At 45.8% G+C, this 24,608-nt stretch overlaps 1 protein-coding gene across 1 annotated transcript in view; it reads left to right on the plus strand.

Moving 5' to 3' along the window:
* Positions 1–11,845: 11,845 nt before the first annotated feature.
* Positions 11,846–24,608, plus strand: part of ANKH (ANKH inorganic pyrophosphate transport regulator) — a 136,506-nt gene continuing 123,743 nt past the window's right edge. The window contains exon 1 of the mRNA XM_042997407.1: positions 11,846–12,053. Within this exon, the coding sequence (XP_042853341.1) occupies positions 11,958–12,053 (96 nt within the window). The 5' untranslated portion in view covers positions 11,846–11,957. The remainder of the gene's footprint in view (positions 12,054–24,608) is intronic.

A 24,608-nucleotide genomic window follows, 5' to 3' on the forward strand; every position in this document is an offset into this window, starting at 1 on the left:
CCCAAAACAGTATTTGGGGTTCCGAAAACACAACCGATCTTACCTGATGGACTATTAGGGCTGTTTTGGGGGGGCCGTACGAGCGTAAATATGTGAATTTTGTAGGGAAGAGTTAGGCAAGCCGTCGGAAAGCAAACCGAAGAAACTTGTCCCACAGCGTGCCTTGGGAACTGTTACCCGGCAGATCAACAGCAGATCGGACTTATTCATCCGCACAGCTTTTGGAAACCCGGGGGACGAGGACAGATGCTGGGGTGGGGTCTCTGGCAAACAGCCACCCCGGCCTGGTAGACAGCCAAGCCACCGTGAGATAAGGTCTGTCGTGGGTACCTGTTCCCCCCACACACCCTGGCGATTGCAGCTGGTGGGCTTTGTGAGTGTCGTGCTCGGGTCAAATGCCCACCTGTGGCCCCAGCGCCGGGAAGGATTTGGAAAATTACTAACCCAAAAGCTAAGGAGACTCGGTCTCGGTCCAGAGCCACTTGACCCCCGATCCCCCGACAAACACTCTTTTGGAGACAAACTGGCAGGATTCTTAGACAGAATGAGACAAAATCACTGACTCAGGAAAACCAGGCCCTCTCTGGAGGGCTGAAGTCTTTTAAGACGTGGCTGGAACATTCTTGGGTGGGACAGTTCATCAAAAAACAAACAACTTCGCAGTTTGCCTTCGTCCAAAACAAGTTTCTCTGTGAGCTGCCCTAGCCACTGCCTCCACCTCGGGCCAGGCTACTCGGGCGTCTCCTGAACACCAGTCTTTACCTCGGCCGTGGGGACCACACCCTGGCGTGTCCCAGTTCCTGACCTGCTGGGGATCCCGGCCCTGCCTCCATGCTGCCCTAGCTCGGCTCAGTTTGGGGTTGCCTTCATAAGCCACCCTGAGCTCGGTCCACCTTGGGCGGTGACCCTGGCTCAAACCCTGCATGGATAGGTCAAGCCAGCAGGAATAGAAGAGGACAGTGGCTAGGAGTACTGGCCTACGTCGCCATTTTCAGCTGTGCAGACAGCACGGCTGCCCAGTGAACAACTAGGGGTGCCTTCCTGCATTTCCACTTCCTGGCAGTGACGTAGTACGTCTCAGGACTCAGTCCTACCAGGCCGTCCCCACCCTACGTGCAGAAAAAAGGGTGGCACTCGGATGCAACTTCTCATGGGACGAGGCCACACAAGGTCTCCAGATGCCAGACAGAGGGCCTTTCCCAAAACCTCCCCTAGACAGCCGGCAGCTTGGCTCGGGGATCCAGGGGTGTTTGTTCCCCAAAACCACTCTTCCACTATTAAAGGAGAGCCCAGCAGGGTCCCTGTGCTGGAGCATGACCCCTTGATGTGTGTGGCTGCACCCCAGCCCAAAACTTCTCCCCACAGGATGCAGAGAGAACAGGAACTTGGGCATAGGCACTGAATTTGGAAGGCTGAGCAGGAAAAAAAGAATGTAAAATAAATCGTTGATACTTTTACATTGATTACACATCTGACAGTAATATTTTTGGATACATTATTTTAAAATATAGTATTAAAGGGATGCCTGGGTGGCTCAGTTGGCTAAGCGTCTGACTTGGGCTCAGGTTATGATCTCACGATTTGTGAGTTTGAGCCCCGCGTCGGGCTCTGTGCTGACGGCTCAGAGCCTGGCGCCTGCTTCGGATTCTGTGTCTCCCTCTCTCTCTGCCCCTCCCCTGCTCGAGCTCTGTCTCTCTCTCTCAAGAATAAACGTTAAAGAAATTAAAAAACATATATTATTAAAATTAATTTCGCCGTTTTGCTTTGCCCTTTTAATCAAGTTACTTGTGATGGGCTAAGTAATAGCATCCAAGGACCTTGGGAGCCCCAAAGCATCACTTTATATGGAAAAAGGTGAGACTGTCTATGACCATGAACCTCAGTTCTAGAGAGTGGCTGAGCATAACCTTGAGTTGTCTTCTGTTGAGGAAAGAGAATGTACATTTGCAGTTGTAAGTGGAGTGGTTAGGCCTTGTAAGGCACAGGCATCCTTGGACATATGGGTGATGTATGCATGTATGTTACATAACCAAGGGGCAATGGCACGTGTCCTAGATACCTGTTGACTTGTCTGCCAGTCCCTCCTCTCTAGGGCTCCCACGAGTCATTGTGGACAATAGGACCTCATCCCCTGACTCATCTAATTGAACCAGGATGGGCACCTGTCCCAACATGGTCGACTTAGGGTCCCTTTGGTTGAAATATTGACCTGAGAGCAAAAGGGACCTAATATCTAAGCTCAGGAGCTATGGATGGGCATTTTCTACTGATAATCTGGGCCAGAAAGGCAGAGGAGGACAGAGGAAAGAAAGGAAGGAAGGGATAGGGAAGGGGTGGGGGAGGGAGGGGGAAGAAGAGAGAGAAGTTGCGATTAGAGATGAAGAGAGAGTCTCGATGGTAGCTTTAGAGTAGGTTGATTTCTCTTACATCCAACCAAAGGAATTCAACTAATACACCTTATCACAGATCAGTTGTGAGAAACAAATGTCATTTATGTAAAAAGTGCTCTGCAAACGGCACAGCGCCATAAAAAGGCTAGTGCTGTACTTATTATCAAGGCAGACCCCCCTCTCCCGTCAGTGCTCTAGCTGGTGACCTTGACTCCACTTTGGGACCCCCTGACTTCCCACTGTCTCTTCTCCCGAGTCATCCTGCATTTCCCCACATCTGAGAAACTCCCAGAATCTGCTCTTCCTCCAGGAGCCCGTTGCCCTCTCCTGTCTTTTCTAAACTAAAGTACTGGACACACAGTTGGACTAAATAATCTCTAAAATTCCTTGCAGCTTTGCTGTGCTGAAACTCTGAATTTCTTTCATGATCCTCAAAACTCCACTAACCACTCAGACCGGAGACTAGGGGTAGGTGCATCAGAGGGTCCTGGGGGCTGGTGAGAATGCAGCGCCCCACCCCCCAGGATTACCCCATTTTTCAGCTTGAATCACAGTCTGTGGGGGAGGGTCGAGACGTTGCACTTGAAGCATGCTCCAAAAGTTGCAATAAATTTTAGCTGTTGTTAGTAATATAGCAAATAGAAGACTCTGTACAAATTCTAAAGCAAATCGACTGGGTCGATTTAATATTCAAACATAAATTGTAAACTTCCTTATCCAGCCCCTCTCTAGAATAGGAGAGGGGCAGCTGTATGGTTAAAGGCAGCATGCAAATGTACCTTGATTTGTGCGCTCATTTGTTTAATGGCTGCTTCACCGAGGAAGGGATTATCTTTTATTTTGCTTTAACGTACACATACGTTTTATTTAAAATACGTTTGTGAAGGTATAGTTTACACGTAGTAAGAGTCGCCCTTTTTAGGCAGACAGTTCTAGGAGCTATATAACCACAACCACAGTCACAATATAGACTATTTCTATCGCCCCGGAAAGTTTCCTTGCACTTCTTTGTAGTCTGTCCTGCCTGCTCTCCCACCCCACCCCCAGTCACTGGCAACCCCTGGTCTGATTTTGTATCTTCCACAGCGTCATGTAAGAGTAGCGTACTGAGTCACTACTCAGGCTCTTTTTGCAGGCTCATTTTGCTTAGAATAATGCACCTGAGATTCATTCATATTATTGCATTTATCTGTAGTTTGTTGTTTGTTTGTTTGTTTGTTTTATAGTGAGTAGTATTCCAAACCATGGATGCATCACAGCTTGCTTATTCATCCATCAGTTCACGGTTCTTTGGGTAGTTTCCAGCATGGGGTCATCACGAATAAAGCTGCTAAGAGCAGCTGCATGCAGGTCTTTGTGGACATCGGTTTTCGCTTCTCTTGGGTAAATACCTCGGAGTAGAACCATTGGGCTATTTGGTAAGTGGAGATCTAAATTTATAAGAAACTGTCAAACCATTTTCCAGAGTGATTGTACCATTTTGCATTCCCAGCGTGACGCATGAGAGCTCTGTCTACTCCGTACTCTCCCCAGCACTCAGACGTTTTTGCCACATTTTTAAATTTTAGCCCTTCTAGTTGAGTACTTTTAATGCACATTTCCCCAACAAGTAATGAAGGCCAGAGTCCTTTTGTATGGTCATGAAACCCATGGGTTCGAGTTACTTGCACTTCTATGTTTATGTTTTGAGAACATATCTATATTCCTGATACAAGCCCTTCATCAGATACGAGTTTTGTGAATATTTCTTCCCAACCCCTGGCTAGTCTTTAATTTCCTTAACAAAAGCTTTGGGAGAGCAGAAGTTTTTCATTGTGAAGTCCAAGTTATGAATGTTTTTGTGTGTGGTTGGTGCTTTGGATGTCGTGTCTAAGAAATCTTTGTCCAACCTGTAGTCACAAAGACTTTCTCCTGTGTATTCATCTGGAAGTATTGTAATTACTGCATTGAATTCGAGATCTATTCTTACTTAATTTGTACACATGGCATGAAGTATGGCTCACAGGCCATTATTTTGCCCCAGCAACGTTGGCCGCAAACATTATTCCATCTCCAGTTAATTACCTTGCCATGTGTGTGAAAAATCAATTGCCCATAGATTCAAGGTTCTATTTCGGATTCTTTATTCTATTCCATTGATTTCTATGTCTGTCTCACCAGAACCACACGGTGGCGATTACGGTAGCTTTATAGTAAGTCTTGAAATCAGGTTGTTTCAGTCCTCGAGTTTTGTTCTTTTTCAAAATTGTTTGGCTTTCCCCAGTCCTGTGCTTTTTCTTTCTCCAAAGGATTTTTAGTGGGATTCTGTTTAATCTGTAGACCAACTTGGGGAGAACTGATATTTTAATATTGCCTTCTGGTCCATTAACGTAGCACACCTCTCCATTTATTTAGGTCTTCTTTGAACTCCTAATGTTTTATAGTTTTCAACATTTTTTATCAGATCTATCCCCAAGGAGTTCATGAATTGTAAAACTATTGCCAATTATGGTTTTTAAATTTCAATTTCCAATTTTTCAATGCTAGTACCTATAAGCACAAAGGAGTATTGCGAATGCCTCTGTATCCTGTGACCTCGCTAAGCTCAAATATTAGTTCTAGTCGTTTGCTTATAGAATCTCTGAGGTTTTCTGTTTAAACTATTTCATCGGGGCGCCTGGGTGGCGCAGTCGGTTGGGCGTCCGACTTCAGCCAGGTCACGATCTCGCGGTCCGTGAGTTCGAGCCCCGCATCAGGCTCTGGGCTGATGGCTCGGAGCCTGGAGCCTGTTTCCGATTCTGTGTCTCCTTCTCTCTCTGCCCCTCCCCCGTTCATGCTCTGTCTCTCTCTGTCCCAAAAATAAAAATAAAAAACGTTGAAAAAAAAAATTTAAAAAAAAAATAAATAAAATAAACTATTTCATCATCTGTAAATAAAAATTTTTTTTTTCTTTCCAATGTGCATACCTTTTCTTTCTTTTACTTGCTGGATTGCATTGGCTGGAGCCTTCAATATTGTTTCGAGTAGAAGCAGTGAGAGAAAATGCCATGCATTGTTCTCCGTCCCAGGGGGATTATATTTGCTTCATTCAATACTACATGCCCAGCACCTTGCACCATGCCTGGCATGCAGTAGGCACTCAAAAGAATTTGCTGAATGAATTAGAACAAAGTTAGCTTATCTACACAGAGATTAAAGTAACGCGGGTTTCATCAACATCTTATCCCACCGCTCACTCTATTGAGTCACGAGTAAAACTATGTGATGTGTTCCAGGATAGCATTTTGAAATCGGGAACGTCTTCAAATATAAAAATGCTCTGGGGGGAATGTAGGAATTCAGGGATAAGCTACACGCTTAATGTGAAGGTGACGCTGTACTGCAAATTTGCCCGATGAATTAAAACCTTAATTAATCGGTAAGTTCAATCAAAATGCAGTAACAACAGAACTCTTGTCTCCCTCTTCTCTGGGATCGTAAAGTCTGAGAAGCTACAAAATCTAATTTCTACATACTATCAAAATGCTAAGGATGTTTACATAGTACCGTGGTACTAACTACATAATGGAAAGGATAATACCCTTGTCAACTCAGGGGTTAAACATAAAACACTTTCAGAAAGCTCAATTCAAAACATATTATTTATTGTCTAGTATTGTCCTAGGAGTGCCGGTGAGAAGTAGGGGGCCAGAGAAGATGGTAGTATTTTAAATGGTTCCTAATCTCAGGAAATTCAATATTTTGTGGTAGACACCAGACTTAGGTATTAGAAATTGAGACTAATGCAGCTTTCCCTCTGATTGCCAAAATAATAAACAGAGGGAAAAAAATATCAAAGTGAGCTAGAATTACACAGGAAAACTTGGTGAAACGCATGATATTTTAAAAGGGCTTTTAAAAAATAGACCTTAGACCTTGGATAGGTAGCAAGAATAAAAATTTAAGCTTTATTAAATATTTTTAACTTGTATGCATTTTATGTTCGTCTGGTCATTTTTAAAAAACAAGCAAAAGCAGGGGCACCTGCCTGCCTCAATCAGTAGAGCACGCAACTTTTGATCTCGGGGTTGTGAGTTCGAGCCCCACGTTGGGCGTAGAGGTTCCTTAAAAATAAGCAAAAGCAGAAGTTGAAGAAAGAGAGGACAAGGGGGAACAAAAAGTAGCTATATATTAATCTCAGTTACATCTCCATTCCATTTAATTTGTTAAGAATTACCAGACTGGGGCGCCTGGGTGGCTCAGGCGGTTAAGTATCTGACTTCGGCTCAGGTCATGATCTCAAGGTTCGTGAGTTTGAGCCCCACGTCAGACTCTGTGCTGACAGCTCGGAGCCGGGAGCCTGCTTCAGATTCTGTCTCCCTCTCTCTCTACCCCTCCCCTGCTCGACTCTCTCTCTCTCAAAAATAAATAAACATTAAAAATAATTTTTTAAAAAATGACCAGACCTAAGGTTTGCAGAACCAGGATGAATTACCTACACACATACCCTTTGTGTGTCATCATAACGAGCAAGGGTGAGTCAGCCGATCATGAAACGCTCACCTATATAAAGTACATTGCTTCCAAAATCTAGGCAGTCAGGTGCTAATGGTGTGGGGTTTTTGAATGGCATGAGTAGAATCCATTCCAAAATTTACTTTGTGTTTTTCATCACTTTGCAGACATAGAAGTAAGTTACTAGTTACCAGTACACAATGCCATCAGGTTACATAAGTGACCTGGCAAGAGGCTCCCCAAATGCTTTATCCTCTAGCAATTATAGAAAAACCAAATTTATAAAAGGCATTACAAATGGATAAGGCTCTGTGTAAATAAATGGATCTACGCTCTGAGTAAACCTGCCTCAAATCCCTTCCTCAGAATAAAAGAAGAATTAACAAGAAAAAAAATTATGCATGACATTTATATGTCTGCTGTCCATAATTGGTTTTTTTTCTGATTTAATTTTATGTTTTCAACATTTAAAACATTGAATGCTTCCAGGGTGCCTGGGTGGCTCAGTCGGTTAAGTGTCTGACTTTAGCTCCGGTCAGGATCTCATGGTTGGTGAGTTCAAGGCCCGCGTTGGGCTCAGAGCCTGGAACCTGCTTCGGATTCTGTGTCTCCCTCTCTCTCTGCCCCTCCTCCACTCGCACTCTGTGTGTGTCTCTCTCTCAGAAATAAATAAACATTGAAAAAAAATTTTTAAACACAACGTTGAATGTTTCCAAAGCCAAAATTAGATAACAAAATACACTCAAGAGAATTCCTTCTTCCATTCCTAGTCGACCCTGTGCTCTTTCTTTCCCCATAGATAAACTTTCGACTAGTTTTTGGTTTACACTTCCAGTGTGAATTTTTCACAAATATAAGCAAAACACATATGCATACGCAACCACGTTCATATTTCTCTCCCATTTTACCCCCTTTCCCACCAAAAGAGCGTATGATTTCACGGTTTGGCACCTTGTTTTTTTTTGTTTTGTTTTGTTTTTCACTTACCAAACTAGTCTACAGACCACTCCATATCAGCATGTTAGAAATTTTCCCCATTCCTTTTTGCAGTTCAACATTTTGGAAGCATCTGTGTGGTCCCTTTAAAAATATTAAAGAAGTCGGCGCACCTGGGTGGTTCAATCGGTTAAGTTGCGGTGTGTCTGACTCTTGATTTTGGCTCAGGTCATGATCTCTGGGTTCGTGAGATTGAGTCCCACATCGGGCTCTGTGCTGACAGCAGGGACTCCGCTTGGGATTTTCTCTCTCCATCTCTCCCTGCCCCTCCCCCATGCACATGCGCTCTCAAAATAAATAAACTTTTAAAAATAGGGGTTAATAATTTTAAACATCAAAACAATAGTATATGGCTGGTCGTTTATGAAATTGTTTCTGTGAAAAGTAACTTTTTCCACCCTCCGAAATTAATGCTACCTTGCACTTTTGGTGATGTTTTGTAAATATTTTTTAAAATGTTTTCTTTTTATCATCTTCTATTTGCCCGTTGTGCTAAATACAGAAAAGTAAAAAGGAAAAGTCTAGATCTAACCACTGTTAATAGTTGAGCACATTTTCTTCCAGCATGTTTCCTATATGTACACATTTTTTCTTTATACTTTTGAAGGTAGAGACTGTACATCTTGCAGTGTCCTTCGGCCAAAGACTTTGTAAATTGAAGATAAAGCTGTACCCTCCTAACACTCTCTGAATCCAATTTAAATGCCTTTGTGATCTCTTCTTGGGCTCGGGGTAATTTAGAAAATTTCCCATTCATTATCATCACTTATTTTCTGGAGTTATCTTTTCCAACAACTACTAAGTTAAAATGAGGAAGAAAAAGAGAGGTCAATCACTCCCTTTGAAACCAGTTATCTGATTTGGAGTCTTTGACAGGAAAAAAAAAACAATTAAATGTCCCATTAACTTCCACATTGCCATAGTGTGATTGAAATTCAGAGGCCTTTCAAATCTAAAAAGCGCTCTATGCCATAATCAAAGATGACACTATTAAATCACTCATTTAAAAAATACACTTTTAGAATACTCAAGGGGCACCTGGGTGGCTCCGTCAGTAAAGCGTCCGACTTCCATTCAGGTCCTGATCTCGCAGTTCATGAGTTCAAGCCCCACGTGGGGCTCTGTGCTGACAGCTCAGAACCTGGAGCCTGCTTCGGATTCCGTGTTTCCCTCTCTCTCTGTTCCTCCCCTGCTCACACTCTGTCTCTCTCTCTTTCAAATATAAACAAACATTAAACACTTTTTGGGGGTACTCAAATAAGGATTGAGTATTCAATCCTTGTTTTATTTTTACTTTTTTAATTTTTTTTAAGGTTTATTTATTTTTGAGACAGGGAGAGACAGAGCATGAACTGGGGAGGGTCAGAGAGAGGGAGACACAGAATCCGAAGCAGGCTCCAGGCTCTGAGCTGTCATCACAGAGCCCGACGCAGGGCTTGAACTCACGGACCGCGAGGTCATGACCTGAGCTGATGTCAGCCGCTTAACCGACTGAGCCACCCAGGCGCCCCTCAATCCTTGTTTTAATACTCAAACGGCCTTTCACTGACTCACTGGGATTTTCTGACCATTCCTCCTTAAGAAGGACTGTGAGCGTTTGCATGGGCCAGCAGCAGCACTAGCAGGAATGTGGCAGGTCCTTGTCCAGAGACCAGCCAAAGCAAACCCGACTTGATGAGTATTGATCGAGGACCTCATCAACCCCGCCGTTCTAGACAAAGGTCAGTGTAATTAGATTGCTTTGAGTAAAATGAGCCCATGGCAACCTAGACTAACAGAATGGATAAACCATAAGGTGATATTTGCTTTAGAAAAAAACTGCTTCCCAGAGAATTGCTTTAAATAACAAGCTCTCTTACTATATCTTAAATAAGATTTGACTACACTACGTCTTTCAGGAACTTGCCATTGAGGAGAGTTCTGTACACAGGTACTTCCTGTTTTGCTGCGAAGTCTTTTAAATAATATTATTTGGCACATATAACACAATAAATAATTACCAAATTTTCATTGTAATTATAGGGGATGTCGTTTGAGGTTACATCAGAGCTACAAGGTAAATTATCATCATCCTCTTTCTCAAGGTCTTGGTAGACTGTGGAATTTAAAAAGGTCTCTTAAAAGGGCATAAAATATGGAAAACATTTAATACTTTCAAATGGATTGTGAAATGCTGAAACCGGGACGTTGAGGTCTCTAGCTCCCTATTAACACAAGCTTTACAAAGCTACATGTGACGTCACAGGCTCATTCCTACGTGCAAAACTGCTTTATCGCTTTTAATAACAAATTAATTCATCGCGCTAATTACACTTTAAAAGAACCGCGGGCGAGGGGGGTGTGCAAAATAACCTGAGCAGGACGGGCCGTCCTTCAAAAATTACGACTTGCCAGAGGGCAACAGTATTGGATAAACCAAAGGCAGGTCCTTCTAAGTGGTGGGACTGTTGCAGGTCGCGAGCCCATGAAGCTGACCTAAACAGGAGACTCTTTTCACCTCTCCTTTCACTAAGGCTATTTGCTAAGAGTTTTTGGTTCAGGGCACAATTCAGCAAAAGGGTCAGAAATATCCCACAACCCCCCCTGCCTCCTTGAGACTCTTTTCGCTCACTGGGGCCTCAACCCTGCTGTCGGAGGGCGCGATGGATGTCGGCTTTGCTGTCCGAGCTATTACGAAGTTTTAGGTAAAACATTCAGCACGACTATTATTTACTCTAAAATCACCGGGGCCCAGTATAATAAAAACAGTTTCTTCTGTCCTCTTTCCCTTGTTTACCTAAAAGAGACAGGCTTCCCGAGTTTGCTGTTGTTTTACAAGAGCGGTGCACGGAGGAGAATCTCACTGTTCGCCAAGCGTGCGGGAGGCGGCTCGGCGCGCCCCAGAGGACCGCCGGCCCGGCCAGGGCGCACGCAGGGAGCGGTCCCCGCGGCCCTCCGCGCATCTCCCCCGGGGACACCCTGAGTGTGATGCACCCTTCGCTGCGACCTCTCCTTGGTCTCCGCGCCCGTCCAGAGCGGCAACTCCATCTCTCCCGGCCCCTAGTTCCCAGGTGGGCCCGAAGCAGGCCCCCGGCCCCGCCGGGAGCTGCCGGCTCTCCCGGTCCCCGCCCGCCCGAGGCGGGCACCAAAGCCATCGCGGCGCCCGCCGGGGAGGGCTGCCCAAACCCGTTCCTTCCTTCACAGCCCCGAGCGCCCCGATCCCTCCCGGCGCGTCCGCAGTCGCGTCCCCTGCCCCGCCTGCCAGTCTTCCACACGCCCCAGCCGTTCCCGGGGCCGCGCGGGCGGTAAGAGCCCCGTCGCCGGCCCCGGGGCCTCCAGCGGCTCGGCGCTCCGTCCCACGGCCTCCCCTGCGGCGTCCTCCGCGGCCGGGGGCGGGGGGGGGGGGGCGCCCCGGGCCGCGTGCCGCCCCAGCCCCGCTTCGCCGCCGGCTCGCGCCGCCGCCCCTGGCCGCCCGGGGAACCGCAGCGAGTCCCACCCCGCGCGCCCCCGGGCGCAGCCGAGGCGGCGGCGGCGGCCCCACGGCCTGTGCGTGCGCAGCGCCCCCCGCGGCCGCGCCTAGCGCAGGCGGCGGCGGAGGGAAGGAGGGCGCCGCCCGCCCTCCCGCCCGGCCCGGCCCCTCCCCAGCCCGCCGCCCGCCCGCCCCCGGGGCCGCCGGCGGTGTCCGCGCCTCCGCGCCCGCCCCTGATTTCCTCCGCACGGCGGCGGCGGCGGCGGCGGCGGCGGCGCCTCGTGCGCGCGGTTATTTATTTATTTCCGGGCCCCAGAGCGCTTATAATGGAGCCGCTGTCAGCAGAACCTTCTGCTGCCGCTGCCGCCGCCGCCGCCGCTGCCGCCGCTGTCCCTCCTCTTTTTTTTCCCGGCAGATCTTTGTTGTGTGGGAGGGCAGCGGGGATGGACTTGAGCTTGCGGATCTCCTGCTAGAGCAGCCGCGCTTGGAGAGGGCGCCGCAGCCGCGAGGAGGAGCCGCCGCCGCCCCGAGGCCCCGCCGGACCCGGCCTCCGTCCGCCCGCGCCCCCGCTCGGCCCACTCGCCCCGCGCCTCCCGGCAGAGTCCCCTCGCGGCGGCAGATGTGTGTGGGGTCAGCCCACGGCGGGGACTATGGTGAAATTCCCGGCGCTCACGCACTACTGGCCCCTGATCCGGTTCCTGGTGCCCCTGGGCATCACCAACATAGCCATCGACTTCGGGGAGCAGGTAAGCCCCGGCCGCGCCCCCCGCCCGGCCCGGGCAGTCGCGCCCTGAACCCCGCGCCCCGCGCCCCGCTCGCACTTCTTGGCCTTAGACACCCGGGCGCCAGGGGATGAGAGCAGCAGGGAGTCACCTGCTGCGAGTGCCTTTTTTATCCTAGAACATTTGGTTGGGCTTGCAGCTTGTCAAGGATGACTTTTCCAGCACTCCATCCCCCCTGCCCCCAATTATTCAGCAGACTTTTCCAGCTCTCTCCGGAAAATGTTAAAAGACCAGAGGGATTAGAGCTTCACCTATAGAAGGGTTTTTAGTGCACAGCAGGAGTATTATGTAATTTGTTATTATGTAAACCTCAGGTCTGTAAGTAGTTGCATATATATAGCTCAAGTGCTTGGTTTTTATTTATCCGGTGTCGGTGGTGATGGTGATGGCGATGATGGGGAGATTTTGCATTACAGTGTGTCCAAGTTGGTTTCCAGGTACTTCTAATTTTTGGGGTTTTTTGGGGTTTTTTTTTGTTTTTGTTTTTGTTTTTTTTTGCCCAGGTATGGATTACGGGTGCCCAAATGATAAGCCGACCGTTGGCCGTCTGTAGTTTGGCGTTTGTTTATTTTTTTTCTCTCTTGGACCACCAAAGGAGGGGAGCACATTTTTGTTTGTTGCCTTCTCATCCTTGCTTCTTTTTCGTGCTTTTCCCCATTTCTCTCCATGTGGCGTCATTGCAAATGTAGCGCTGCAGACTCTTCAGCAGAGGGGCACTGGTACTCTGCACTTTGCCTGTGGGGACCGTTTTTGCAGGGCCTCGGGTGGGATGCGGCTACATCTCAAGGCCAGGAAGAGGATGGTAGGGGGGAGGGGGTCAGTTCCTTGATGGGCAGGTGTGGAAACCGGCCGGGCGTGTGATGAGCCACACTCCTGGTATTGTAGTACCTTATTTCTTTTCCTGTAAGTCAAGAGACTTCGAGGGATGTTTATATAGAAAATGCACCTATGTTAGTGCACTTTTAGTTTTCCAAATCCAGTTTTTCAGAAGGGGGTTTGTTTGACTCCTCTAGTAGATGAGGATTGGCTTGGATTGGTTTTTCTGTACTCAGAACTTTTGATTGATTGCAACTCTACAGGCTCACTAATACTTAGCCCACATTGTAGGCTGCTTTTTTTCTGCAAATTTTCTTGCCAATAAGTGTTTGCAACATAGTATAGTCTCTAGAGACCTTTGTCTAGTAAGCCAACTAATTTCCCTTGGTGAAATCTTACATTTTTTTCTGTTGCCACTTTGCTCTGACAGTTGCTTTCCAGGGTCCCCCAAGGGCTTCTCTGCTCTCCATCTCCTTCCTGCTCACCATCTCTTCTTTCCTAGTTAACTGGTGACTTCGGGCATTTCCTATCATCTACGGAAAGGTTTCAGGACCTGAATTTACTACACTTCACATTTTAGATGAGTCAAGTGCTATATAGACACCCGGACCTTTTACTATTTTAAGGCTTATTTTCTTGGAGCCACCCCAAAGGTGGTCAGAAAGCCCGGGCTACTCACCAGCTCACCAGCTTACTTGATCACTTCTCCCTGAACTGGTGTGTGTGTGTGTGTGTGTGTGTGTGTGTGTGTGTGTGTGTGTGTGTGTGTGTGGTGGGGGTGGGGAGGGAGGATTATATGGGATAACTGGTGAAGATAAGAGTATTCTTTGTCGTAACTAAATGACTTGAAATATAACATAGTATTGCCTCACATTTGCCTTGATTTAATTCCAGGCCGATATACCTAAGGATTTGATTTCAGCATAAGGGAAAGGATCTCTCCTGAGGTCACAAAAGGGACGCTAGACATATAAACAGTTATACAGATGGTTTATCCTTGTGGGTTCAATAATTCAAGTGCCTTCTTAAAACATTGCTAACCTAATTATCATAGCTGACATAAGCAAAGTGCCAGAAGCATTGTCTTTTTGCACAGAAGCTTTATCAACAAGTGTTGTTTGAGGTCCTTATCCCTTAAGCGCCAGTGCATTTATGAGGTTGCAGGCTGTCTGGTGGTCGAGATAGCTTGTCAGAGTTAGGGGTGAAGGGGTGGGGGAAAGAAATCGACAGGTTTGCCAAACCTTCTTTTGCCAGTGTTGTTTGATAATTATCTTGCAAAATATGACAAGGTTAAAGGGGTGGAACTTACTTTTTCTTAGTTTTAAACTGAAGGAAGAGAATTAACAGTAGGAGTTGAAGAGTGACCTGGTCACATGTGGTAAGAACAGAGGAGCGTTTCACCCCAATTACTTGGAAACACGACAGCGAAGAGGAAGAATGAACCTGGTTGCAAAAGTAGGTCTACTTTAGACTTCAGAAAATATGCAGCTCTTGACTTGAGTTTTTAATCATAGTTTAGACAGATGGACACATGCAGATCTCTGCCAATCTTCTGTGAGAGTGGGCAGGTATATTACACCTTCCCTTGAACCAACAGTGCTTCATAGTTCAGTAACTGACTAACCCTAAAGAAGAAATGTAACAAGGGAAATGTAACAAATGTAATGCAAAGGTCAAAGGTCAAAGCAGCCTTTGGGTTGCATGCTGTGCAGATGATCGAGAGATGCAAAATTGCAAGGAAAACATCTCATTAGCTTTTACGTCTCTGACTTGTCAAGAGCAAAAAGATAGTAAAATGACTTAAAATGTTTCTTAGATGGTTTTTTTTTTTTAAATGGTTATAAACATCTCTGTTGTTCCTGTAGAATATATGGACAGAACTTTTATGGACAGAATATATGGACAAAAAATGGGATTCCAGCTGTATACAAGATTCCATTGCAATTTGAATAAACAACGCAGATGTGACTGTGTAAAGGAATTATATAGTCATAAATTATCTCAGAGCTGTTAGTGCATGTGGGGGAGGGGCAAGGAAGAAGCCTGTAATGATTCATTCAGTGCCTCCTGAGATTCTCCATGAACATTCTGTTGTATACAGTTCCCTATAATTTCATAGGTCAGTCAGGGAGGAAACCCAAATATTATGGAGTATTCTAGCAAGACTAGCAAAAACTATTATCACATTTTAAATTTTGGTGGTGGTGGTACTTTGGTGGGGGGGGGTTGAGGGCGGGTTGAAATCTACACTGGGGAACAAAACTATATGGAATAAATGACCTGCTTTGTAATATTAAACAGAAGCACCGTAGGAAAGAATGAGGATAAATCCATTATTGCAGAAACTAAAATAATGTTTGTAGAACCCTGTAGATGCATAGAACACTTTATAATGGCAGTATATCTAGAATTATAATTTTATCTCTATTTTTATACACTGAAAATCAAAAGTGTTAATTGCTTCCATTCACAGACCACTCAGTATGTGCTTAAAGCATCTCAGCACATGTTGTCAATGAGGAAGGACTGAGAGGCTTAGACGTGTTAAGTCACTTGTCCAAAATCACACAGGTATTACTGGGCAGAACCAGGATTCAAGCCCACATCTGCTGGGCCCTTAGTCATTCTGCTGTCTGCCTTCTCCAGTCAGGCTCATCACTGAAATCCACCCAGGAGTTCTTAGAAATTTAGGATAAGTTCTGGCTTTTCTGATTCCCAACCTGGGCTTAAACTTGATCTTAGCTGTCAGATTTTGAATTTATGATGTAAGACAATCATAAAATTCCATGATCCAAGAGGTTCACGGAAGAACCAAGTTATACAGATAATTCATATTGATAAATCAACAGTGTGTCTTATTTTGGCTTTTGTTAAAAGGGAACAAAAAGATAAGCAACTGATACTTCACAATAAAATTGTTTAGAAATTACTTAGTCTTTATCACTGGAGCACTACAGATTGCTAAAATAGATTTTGAACAATGTATTTCTTTAAAATATCTGCAGATGCCCATGTTGTCACTATGTTTAAAGGACTGTTATTTCTGCTTAAAACTAAACTTGGTACAAAGTCTTCGAATTCCTTAAAAGCCAAGTTCACCAAATTATGTTGGATAAATCAGTGAACTTTGTTACAAGCTACTTAACGACACTTAAAGCGTTAAGTACAAGTTTGTTCTGAAGACTTTGAAGGAGACAAGAAGGTTGAAATTGTTCTCAATTCAGAAGGAATGTGTTCTGGGCACCCGGGGGGTTCTGTGGGTTGAACATCTGACTCTTGATTTCCCCTCAGGTCACAATCCCAGGGTCGTGGGATCAAGCCCCGTGTCAGGCTCTGCACTGAGTGTGGAGCCTGCTTAGGATTCTCTCTCTCTCCCTCTGCCCCTCCCCTATGCTCACGTTCTCGCTTTCAAGAATAATAATAATAATAATAATAATAATAATAATAATAATAATAAAATAAATAAAAGAAGAAATGTGGTCTTCCAAGTGTCAGGCAATTCCCTTTTTCACACCAAAATGATAACTGTGGGTATTTCCCGTTGCCCCGAATGATTGATTCACTGAATTTGGTTGGGTCCAGTATGATAATTCAAAGACCTAAAGTTTTTATCTGTGAACAGAGAGTTTTGTATATGGAGTGTTATAATTAGTAGCATAAGATGGGCAGTAGGAATGCTAAGAGCCCTTCCTAACTTAGGAAACCTACCGTTAGGCTTTCACAGTATAAGGGTCTCAAGTTACTAATATCACAAAATGGAAAAAAAGGGAGGCCCAGGAAAAATAGTTGTATACATGTCCTTTCTGTCTCCTAAGTAGAGAAATACATACCCCCACCCACCCAGACCAGGAGGTACAGGAATGGAAAAGGGTGAGTATCTGACACTGGCCACTGTTGGGAAGGGAGTGTGTGTCCATCCGAGGTCCCTAAGTGATGCAAGGGACTCCCCAGGCAGCTTGCCTTAAGTGATACTGAAACTGACCTGTGTATGTTCCACTGCGCAAAGTACCTGAAGCCGGAAATGGCTACCTCAGGCTAGGTTTCCTAGTAATCATGGGGGGCGGGGCGGGGGGGGGACTTTTTTTTCCCACCTATTCAGTACTAATGGAATACATTTCAAAATGACATTAATTGTTTTCTAATTATAAAAATAGTGTATGCTGGCTGTTTAAAAGTTGGATAAGGATTTTAAAATGGAGGAAAAAGTTAAAAATACCCCTGATTCCACTCTGAAGAAAAAAAGCTCCTTCAACATTTTGCCTAGCTCCTGCCAGTTTTGTTCCCCATAACCGAGATACGTATATGTTTCACACGGAGGCCTCTTCCCCATGTCACTTGGAGGTATTTAAGTATGGTTTTAAAGTTTTATTTATTTGTAGTTGAGAGATCACGCACATGCGTGCAAGTGTAAGCTCGGGAGGGGCGGAGGGAGAGAGAGAGAATCTCAAGCAGGCTTCATGGTCAGCACAGAGCCCAATGCAGGGCTCAACCTCGTGAAGCTGAGCACTTACCCAACCGAGCCCCCCGGGCTCCCCAAGTATGATTTTAATAGTAGCCCAGTATTTGATGACACAAGCATGCGGTAATTGCCTTTGCTGTATATTCCGTTGTTTATTTTTTGTTCCTTTAGTATTTATCGAGCACCTACGTTTTTTGCAATGGTATTATTAATTTTTTATTACTTTTTATTATTGAAGAATAGTTGCCATACTGCAACACAGTGATTTCACAATCCTGTACCTTACACAGTGCTCACCCCGGTAAGTGTGGTCACCACTTGTTACTGTACAATGTTGTTACAATATTATTTTTTTTAATATTTATTTATTATTGAGAGACAGAGAGAGAGCATGAGCATGGGAGGGAGAGACAGAGAGAGGAGGAGACACAGAATCTGAAGCAGGCTCCAAGCTCTGAGCTGTCAGCACAGAGCCCGACACGGGGCTCGAGCTCACGGACCGCGAGATCATGGCCTGAGCCGGAGTCAGACGCTCAACCGACTGAGCCACCCAGGCGCCCCATAGTATTATTGACTGTAGTCCCTATGCTGTCCTTTCCGCCTCCGTGACTTATTTATTTGGTAACTGGAAGTCTGTACCTCATGATCCCCTTCGCCTATTTCTTCCCCGATTTGTTTCAATGCTGAGGTTTTTTGTTTCCTGCAGTAGAAGGTTTCAGAGAGCATCTTTGTATAATAAGTAGATAATGTGTTTTTTTCTGACTGCCTTGGGCTTTATGCCTGGCATAATTTAGTGCCTTTTTCTGTTTCTCATTCATACACAGAAAATGAGGTCACTCTTCTCTGGCAGTCCATATTTAGTCAAGGACACCGTGACCTCCTTAGTCCAATTGATACTCAGTTCTCCATGGTGTTTCCCAGTTCTCTTTAGATGTACATCTGCATTTAAAGTACCTGCCTTTCGATGCACTTAAGTAAGTAGATTATCTCTAAAGCCACGGAGGTATAATCCTGCGGCGGGTTTCTTCACTTATTTATTTATTGAGTGGTTTGATGACTAGCCTAACTACTACTTTGTCAGAATACTTCTTCCCAAGCATATCCTTCAAAAGATAAACACTTCATATATGAAGATAGTATCTAACTCTCTTTCTAGGAGTACGTCACATTTTTTTAAAGCAGTGAGCCCTAAGAATTTCCGTTTATAGTACCATCTCACCTTTTCGATGCAAAACGCCGAGTGTATGCCAGGGGTCGGTAATCCGGTTTCTGTGTCTTTTCACTCTCCCTTGTCTGACTTGGACGGGTTATGTTGGGATGGGAAGATGAGAGTCCCCAGATGGAAAATCATTCTTTTTCAATGGCTGTGTGAGTTGGGATAAATAAACCTTGTGAAATTCATACCAGAGTGACTTGGGTGATGCCTGCATTTTAAGAAGTCAATCTGGTATTTTTCAGCACCTACAATTCGACGAGTTTCTGTGGAGGTGCAATAGAAATACAGAAAACCCTGTTTTATGCACTGTTATCGGGCTATGAGCTCCCGACCTAAGTGCGTTTTTTTGCTAACTGAAGCTTATCCTTTAAAATGCAGGTCATTGGTTTTCTTTTTCTTTTTTAGTATGATAATTATTGTTGCTGGAAATAGGTGTTGCACGTTTGCCTAGCATATTAAATAAATATAGTATATACGCAGGACATAATGTAACATTTTTTGGTGTCTTGTAAGTATCTGTTGTGCTAGGCAATCCGGGATATATGCTGACAGGTGATACTCAAAACACTTAAAGAGTTTGGCACTAACCAAGATGATAAAAATAATAAAATAATAATTAGTAACAATATTTAATACACGATGAGTACTTTTTAATTTCTTGCTTCAGATCTGCCCTGGGTCTCAGAAACTAAAACAGTAGAATTCCGTGAAAAGTGAAGAATAAATCATTTCGGAGGCCTCCTTTGGGAAAAAGCATATACACCTTATGACGGTTGTTTTCCCTGCCCTCAAATTGCTTGGATCCTGGTTGAGAAAACAGACATGAAACACTTTTGCAATCAGAAGGGCACGGACCAAAATGTGTAAATTGCACAGTGCAGTTTATGATAACACACAGCGAGGCGCTCAGTAATTGTAACAGCGAGGCGCTCAGTAATTGTAACAGAGCGGGAAGGCTGTGCCAGCTGTGACGTGATAGCTCTCGTCTGGCCGTGGTCACCCCCTGCCTCCTTCTCTCTAGGTGCCCTTGTCATCAGAGTAGGAAGCACCCCATCTGCAGAGGTGAAAACAGAGGCACGTAGAGGTAAAAGAGCAGACTTCACAGCAAGCCCTACACATTCAGGGTTTGCTTTTGTAGGTTTTGTATTACTTTCATGGTTTGGGAACCATTCACCTGCTGTTCCAACCAGATTCCACCGACGGTGCTGAGGACCCATGAGCTGAAAGTGACAGAGAGGACATTCTCTCAGCAGACGTGTGCATCACAACGTTTCTGCCACTTCTCTGTGATCGCTCCGTCACACCAAAAGACGTTTTCAAAGCCCATCCTGGAAAGGGAGATACCTCGGTTATTTGTCAGGACAAAGGGGGTAATTTCTCCCCTAGATGAGGAGTTATCAGAAACAGCCTGTACCTCTGGTTCAGGAAATGTCACACGGTCCCAGGACAGACGGACTGGCCTTGTTTCTTTTTTTTTTAATTTTTTTTTTTAACGTTTTATTTATTTTTGAGACAGAGAGAGACAGAGCATGAATGGGGGAGGGGCAGAGAGAGAGGGAGACACAGAATCTGAAACAGGCTCCAGGCTCTGAGCTGTCAGCACAGAGCCCGATGCGGGGCTCAAACTCACGGACCACGAGATCGTGACCTGAGCTGAAGTCGGCTGCTTAACCGACTGAGCCACCCAGGCGCCCCCGGCCTTGTTTCTAGTTGAGGGAGTACATTGTGGTCTAAGTTTGCTCTCAGGTCCTTGCTGGCTTTTGCATTTTTTATGGTATTTTGGTATCCGTAGATGGGCAAGGCTCTGGAAGAGTCTGACACCTTCAGTGTTGTTCGAGGATTACCTTTCTGGAAGCGTGGGTTTGGCGGTATAAATGTGCAGCCATTTTCCTGATATGTGTAGACATCGCTGTCCCCAACCTCGGGGCAGGGGAAGGGCTGTGTGTGACTCCTTGTCATACCTCCGAGCCCACATTCACCAGCACACGCTTCCCGTGCCTCATTGGTCCCTGCCTGGACAGAGACCACAGCTGGTAGGGGGGACTCGAGGCTGGGAGGAAGTCAAGAGCAAAAGTGGGAATCCTTGGATAAGCAGTTGCAGAGGTGACTGGTGAGGAGACGCTGAGGCCCCCCCAGGGACATTGAGTTGGAATGACGTGGCTGAAAAGAGGGATGTCTGCTGGCAGATTAATGCGACTTTTTCTAGGGAGCCAGATGAGCCAGGGATGGGAGGGGGCAGACGTTGTAGCTGTGACTTCCTAGGCCGTGAGAAGTTACAGTGGCCTATTTTGTGAGAGACCCGAAGAGGTCCGGTCTGGGTCAGGAAGCTTTGAGGCTCAGCAGTCCCAGGCTCTGAGAGTTGGTCACTCCAGGTCATTGTCTCAACTAAGTGACAACGAGTCCACGTCAATAAGCTTTTCAAGATCCCCGCTTAGTTTCTTAAAAATACAACGTTAAGTCTAAGGAAGTATTTGACTCTCTGACTGTCAGTTTCTAGTTTGCCATCTGGCTTAGGTGTGCCTGTTCTGTTTCCAAAGCTGCTTTTAAGACAATAAAAAGTTTGGGCGCTCTTGAATCCGGAGATCTGCTGGCCGCCGGGCCGTGCATTTTAATAGAGGGGACTAGTAGTGTAGCGAATCTAGAACAGCAGATCACAAAAAAAAAAAATTGTCTGACATCTGAGGGCTTTAAATGGCTTGGCAGGAAACTCACTGTGGCTGGGACACTGAGGCCTCCCACCACGTGCGGCCTGAAGTTGACATTTTATAAAGACAAACTGCACGGAGGAGAGTAAACAAATAGCCGTGCTTAATAAGAAAGAGGTAACGTCCACCTCTTGGGGATTCGAGCCGAGCCCAGCAAAGAAACAACTAGAAAGGCACCTCACAGCCAGCCCGATCTGAAATGAGGCAGTCAGAGTGTCTCTTCTCAGCCCCAGATGTCACGCGCGAATGCGGTTCCCTAGCATAGGCTCGGAGACCTGGTTTTTCTTCACAATGGGTTCTGGGGCTTTATCTCCTCCCTTTCCAGATGCAGCATCACATCACCCGGAGCCTGACAGGTGCTCAAGATGCACCTCCTTTCTACTCCCACACAAAGGCACATACTTTTAGGTATTACACCCCCCGGGCTGCACACCTGTCGGGCCGTTGACCAAATTTGGGCAGGTTCCCTGGCACGGGTGGTTCGTAAACCCTGTGTTTACCAGACTTCCCTAGACAAACCAGTGTTTGAGCAGTGAAGGGGATGGGCTTGGACTCACTCGCAGGGACAGTGGACAGCCACCGAAGGGCGTGGGCTGAACCGCCTTGTTTTTCTAGAATTCTTATTTACTCAGATTTCTTTTAGGCCAACGCATCTTCTTTCAGAGGGGGTCCTGGGAGGCCTGTGTTTCATTTCTTTTTAAAAATGGAGGTACGGTTTACGGTGTACATCCGGTGAAATGCACAGGACTCACATGTACCGTCCCATGAGTTTTGACAGACGACCAATGCATAGCTGTGTGACCCCGACCGCAGCCCAGCTATGGATCGTTTCTGTCAGCCCGGAAGGTTCCCCAGTGCCGGTCCCCCAGAGGTAACCACTATTCCGGTGGCCAGCTATGGCTTGATATTGTAGATTTTAGTGGATTCTAGCTAGGTAGAGACTTTGGCTTTCCATGTAACATAACTTTGTTCCTTGTACTCTCTTGTGTTTTCAATTCTGATCCTTCACGTGTATGAACTGCTGATGATTTTGCTGTTCAGCCATGATAAAAATTAAAGTCTGATTTAAAAACTAACACCACGTGGGGCGCCTGGGTGGCTCCGCCGGTTGAGCGTCCGACTTCGGCTCAGGTCACGATCTCACGGTCCGTGAGTTCGAGCCCCACGTCGGGCTCTGTGCTGACAGCTCGGAGCCTGGAGCCTGTTTCAGATTCTGTGTCTCCCTCTCTCTGACCCTCCCCCTGCTTGTGCTCGGTCTCTCTTACTCTCAAAAAGAAATAAAACATAAAAATAAGTAAATAAATAAATAAGTAAACTAACTAACACCATAGAAAACAATGCGGTATATGCCTACTATGAATTATTCCTCCGCCTTCCAGAGGAATGGAGTGGTGATGTATACCACCACACAGATGAACCTTGAAGATATGCCACTAAATGCAAGAAGCCAGACACAGAAGGACAGCTGTGGCATGATTCCACTTCGATGAGGTCCGGGGAATAGAGCCCTAGACAGGAAGGGGAACAGTGGCTGGCGGGGCTTAGGGGGGATCCTGTTCAGCGGGTGCGGCTTCAGCTGGGAAGGACAGTGTTCTGGAGATGGGCGGTGGCAATGGCTGCACCATAACGTGAATGCCCTTCATGCCGCTTGGACCGCATGCTTAAGAGTGGTAAAAATGCTAAATTCTCTGTTAGGTATATTTTATCAGAAGGGAGAAGTTTTAAGTGACGTCATAAGCTACTGGGAATGCCTGTGGCTTTTGAAGAGGGTCTCTCTTTAAAAAAAAAAAAAATATATTAATCTATTGTAATTACAGATGTTCATTTTCATTCTAAAGGGGAGGAAAATAAGTAAAAGTATCCAGAATAAGAACCACGTGCAAACCTAATCACCTAGACAGAACAGCTGTCTCTTATTTTACCACTGGTGTGCTTCTCGCCTCTTTTTTTTGTTTTTTGGTTGTTTTTTGGCATGTATTTTATCTTTTTTTTAAATGTTTATTTATTGATTTTGAGAGAGAGAGTAGGGGGAGGGGCAGAGAGAGAGGGAGAGAGAGAACCCCAGGCAGGCTGTGTGCTCACGACCATGGGCTCAATCCAGGGCTCCATCCCACAAGCCGTGAGATCCCGGCCCGAGCCACCATCGAGAGTGGGATGCTTAACTGACTGAGCCACCCAGGTGCCCCCGCATGTCATTTAAAACAATATCGTAACCTCTTTCCATTTTATACGTAGGCAGCTGCCCTTGACGTTAAGTATTCATCTAGCATGTGATGATTAATGGCTTCCTAGCATTCTCTCGCATAGATATGCTATAACTTATTTATTCTCTTGTGGTTAGATGTTCAAGTTGGTTCTGCTTCATTCTATCTTGAATAATGCTTGGGAACGTTTTTGTACAGAAATCTTTGCACACATCTGATTATTTCCTTGGATTAATACTCAAAATACTGACGTACGTGTGCCCCTCTTCAAGGCTTCGGCACGGCACCACACTCCTGCAAAGTTCCAGTCTACCCTGCATGTGCCCTGTGGGAGTGTGCCACAGGCATTCCTTGCCTGGATGCTGTTTCACAGTCCAGTGACTTCCGCCCCCAGGAATTTGCATGCGAGTTCTCTCAAAGCCACATGGTGCTCAGCTCCTTCAAATGATTTCTTTTATTAAAAGCATTTTTTTTTTTTTAATGCTGACAGATCAGTGTTACAGAAGGTAACACTTTCAAACTGTTTTAGGAGGTCCATTCTTTTCAGTAGGCACGTTTTGGACCAAATCCCTACTCTGCATGGGGCTAGGCATAAGCACAGGAAAGAAAGGATTGTGTTGGCTTCACTTGCATACGTCTGGAAAATACCTGCTCCTAAAGCTTTCAAGGCAGAGAAAAGTGCTTTTCGATGAGTTCAGTGATGCTCAAGAAATGTGCTTCCTAAAACGTCCCAGGTGAATACTTGGGAGAGGAGAAAAAAGTTACTGACCTTCCTGGATGCCAGGCCTTGCCCTAGACACGGGGCATGCACTGTGGAGGGTCACCTTCCCACTTCAGAGATGAGTGCATTGAATAGCCGTGCCTTGTGTGGTTCAGCCTCAGCGGAGCAGCCTGGCTCCTGGGACGGATGGCGCATGCTTGGAGTCTCATCGGAGAGGGTTTGTGTTGACTGTGTTGTAGGGAAATGCAGAGCCAGTGATGTTGAGGGGAACTGGAAGACAAAGCTTTCTCGCTTTTCTGCCACCCTGACCACGGCTCCTTCTGTTTCCCTTCCACTCTGGAGAGCAGAGAGAGTGCAGATGGTTCGCACTCATTCAGAGGTGCACCGAGTTCCTGTGG

This window comes from Panthera tigris, chromosome A1 (assembly GCF_018350195.1).
Source record: "Panthera tigris isolate Pti1 chromosome A1, P.tigris_Pti1_mat1.1, whole genome shotgun sequence".
NCBI lineage: Eukaryota > Metazoa > Chordata > Mammalia > Carnivora > Felidae > Panthera > Panthera tigris.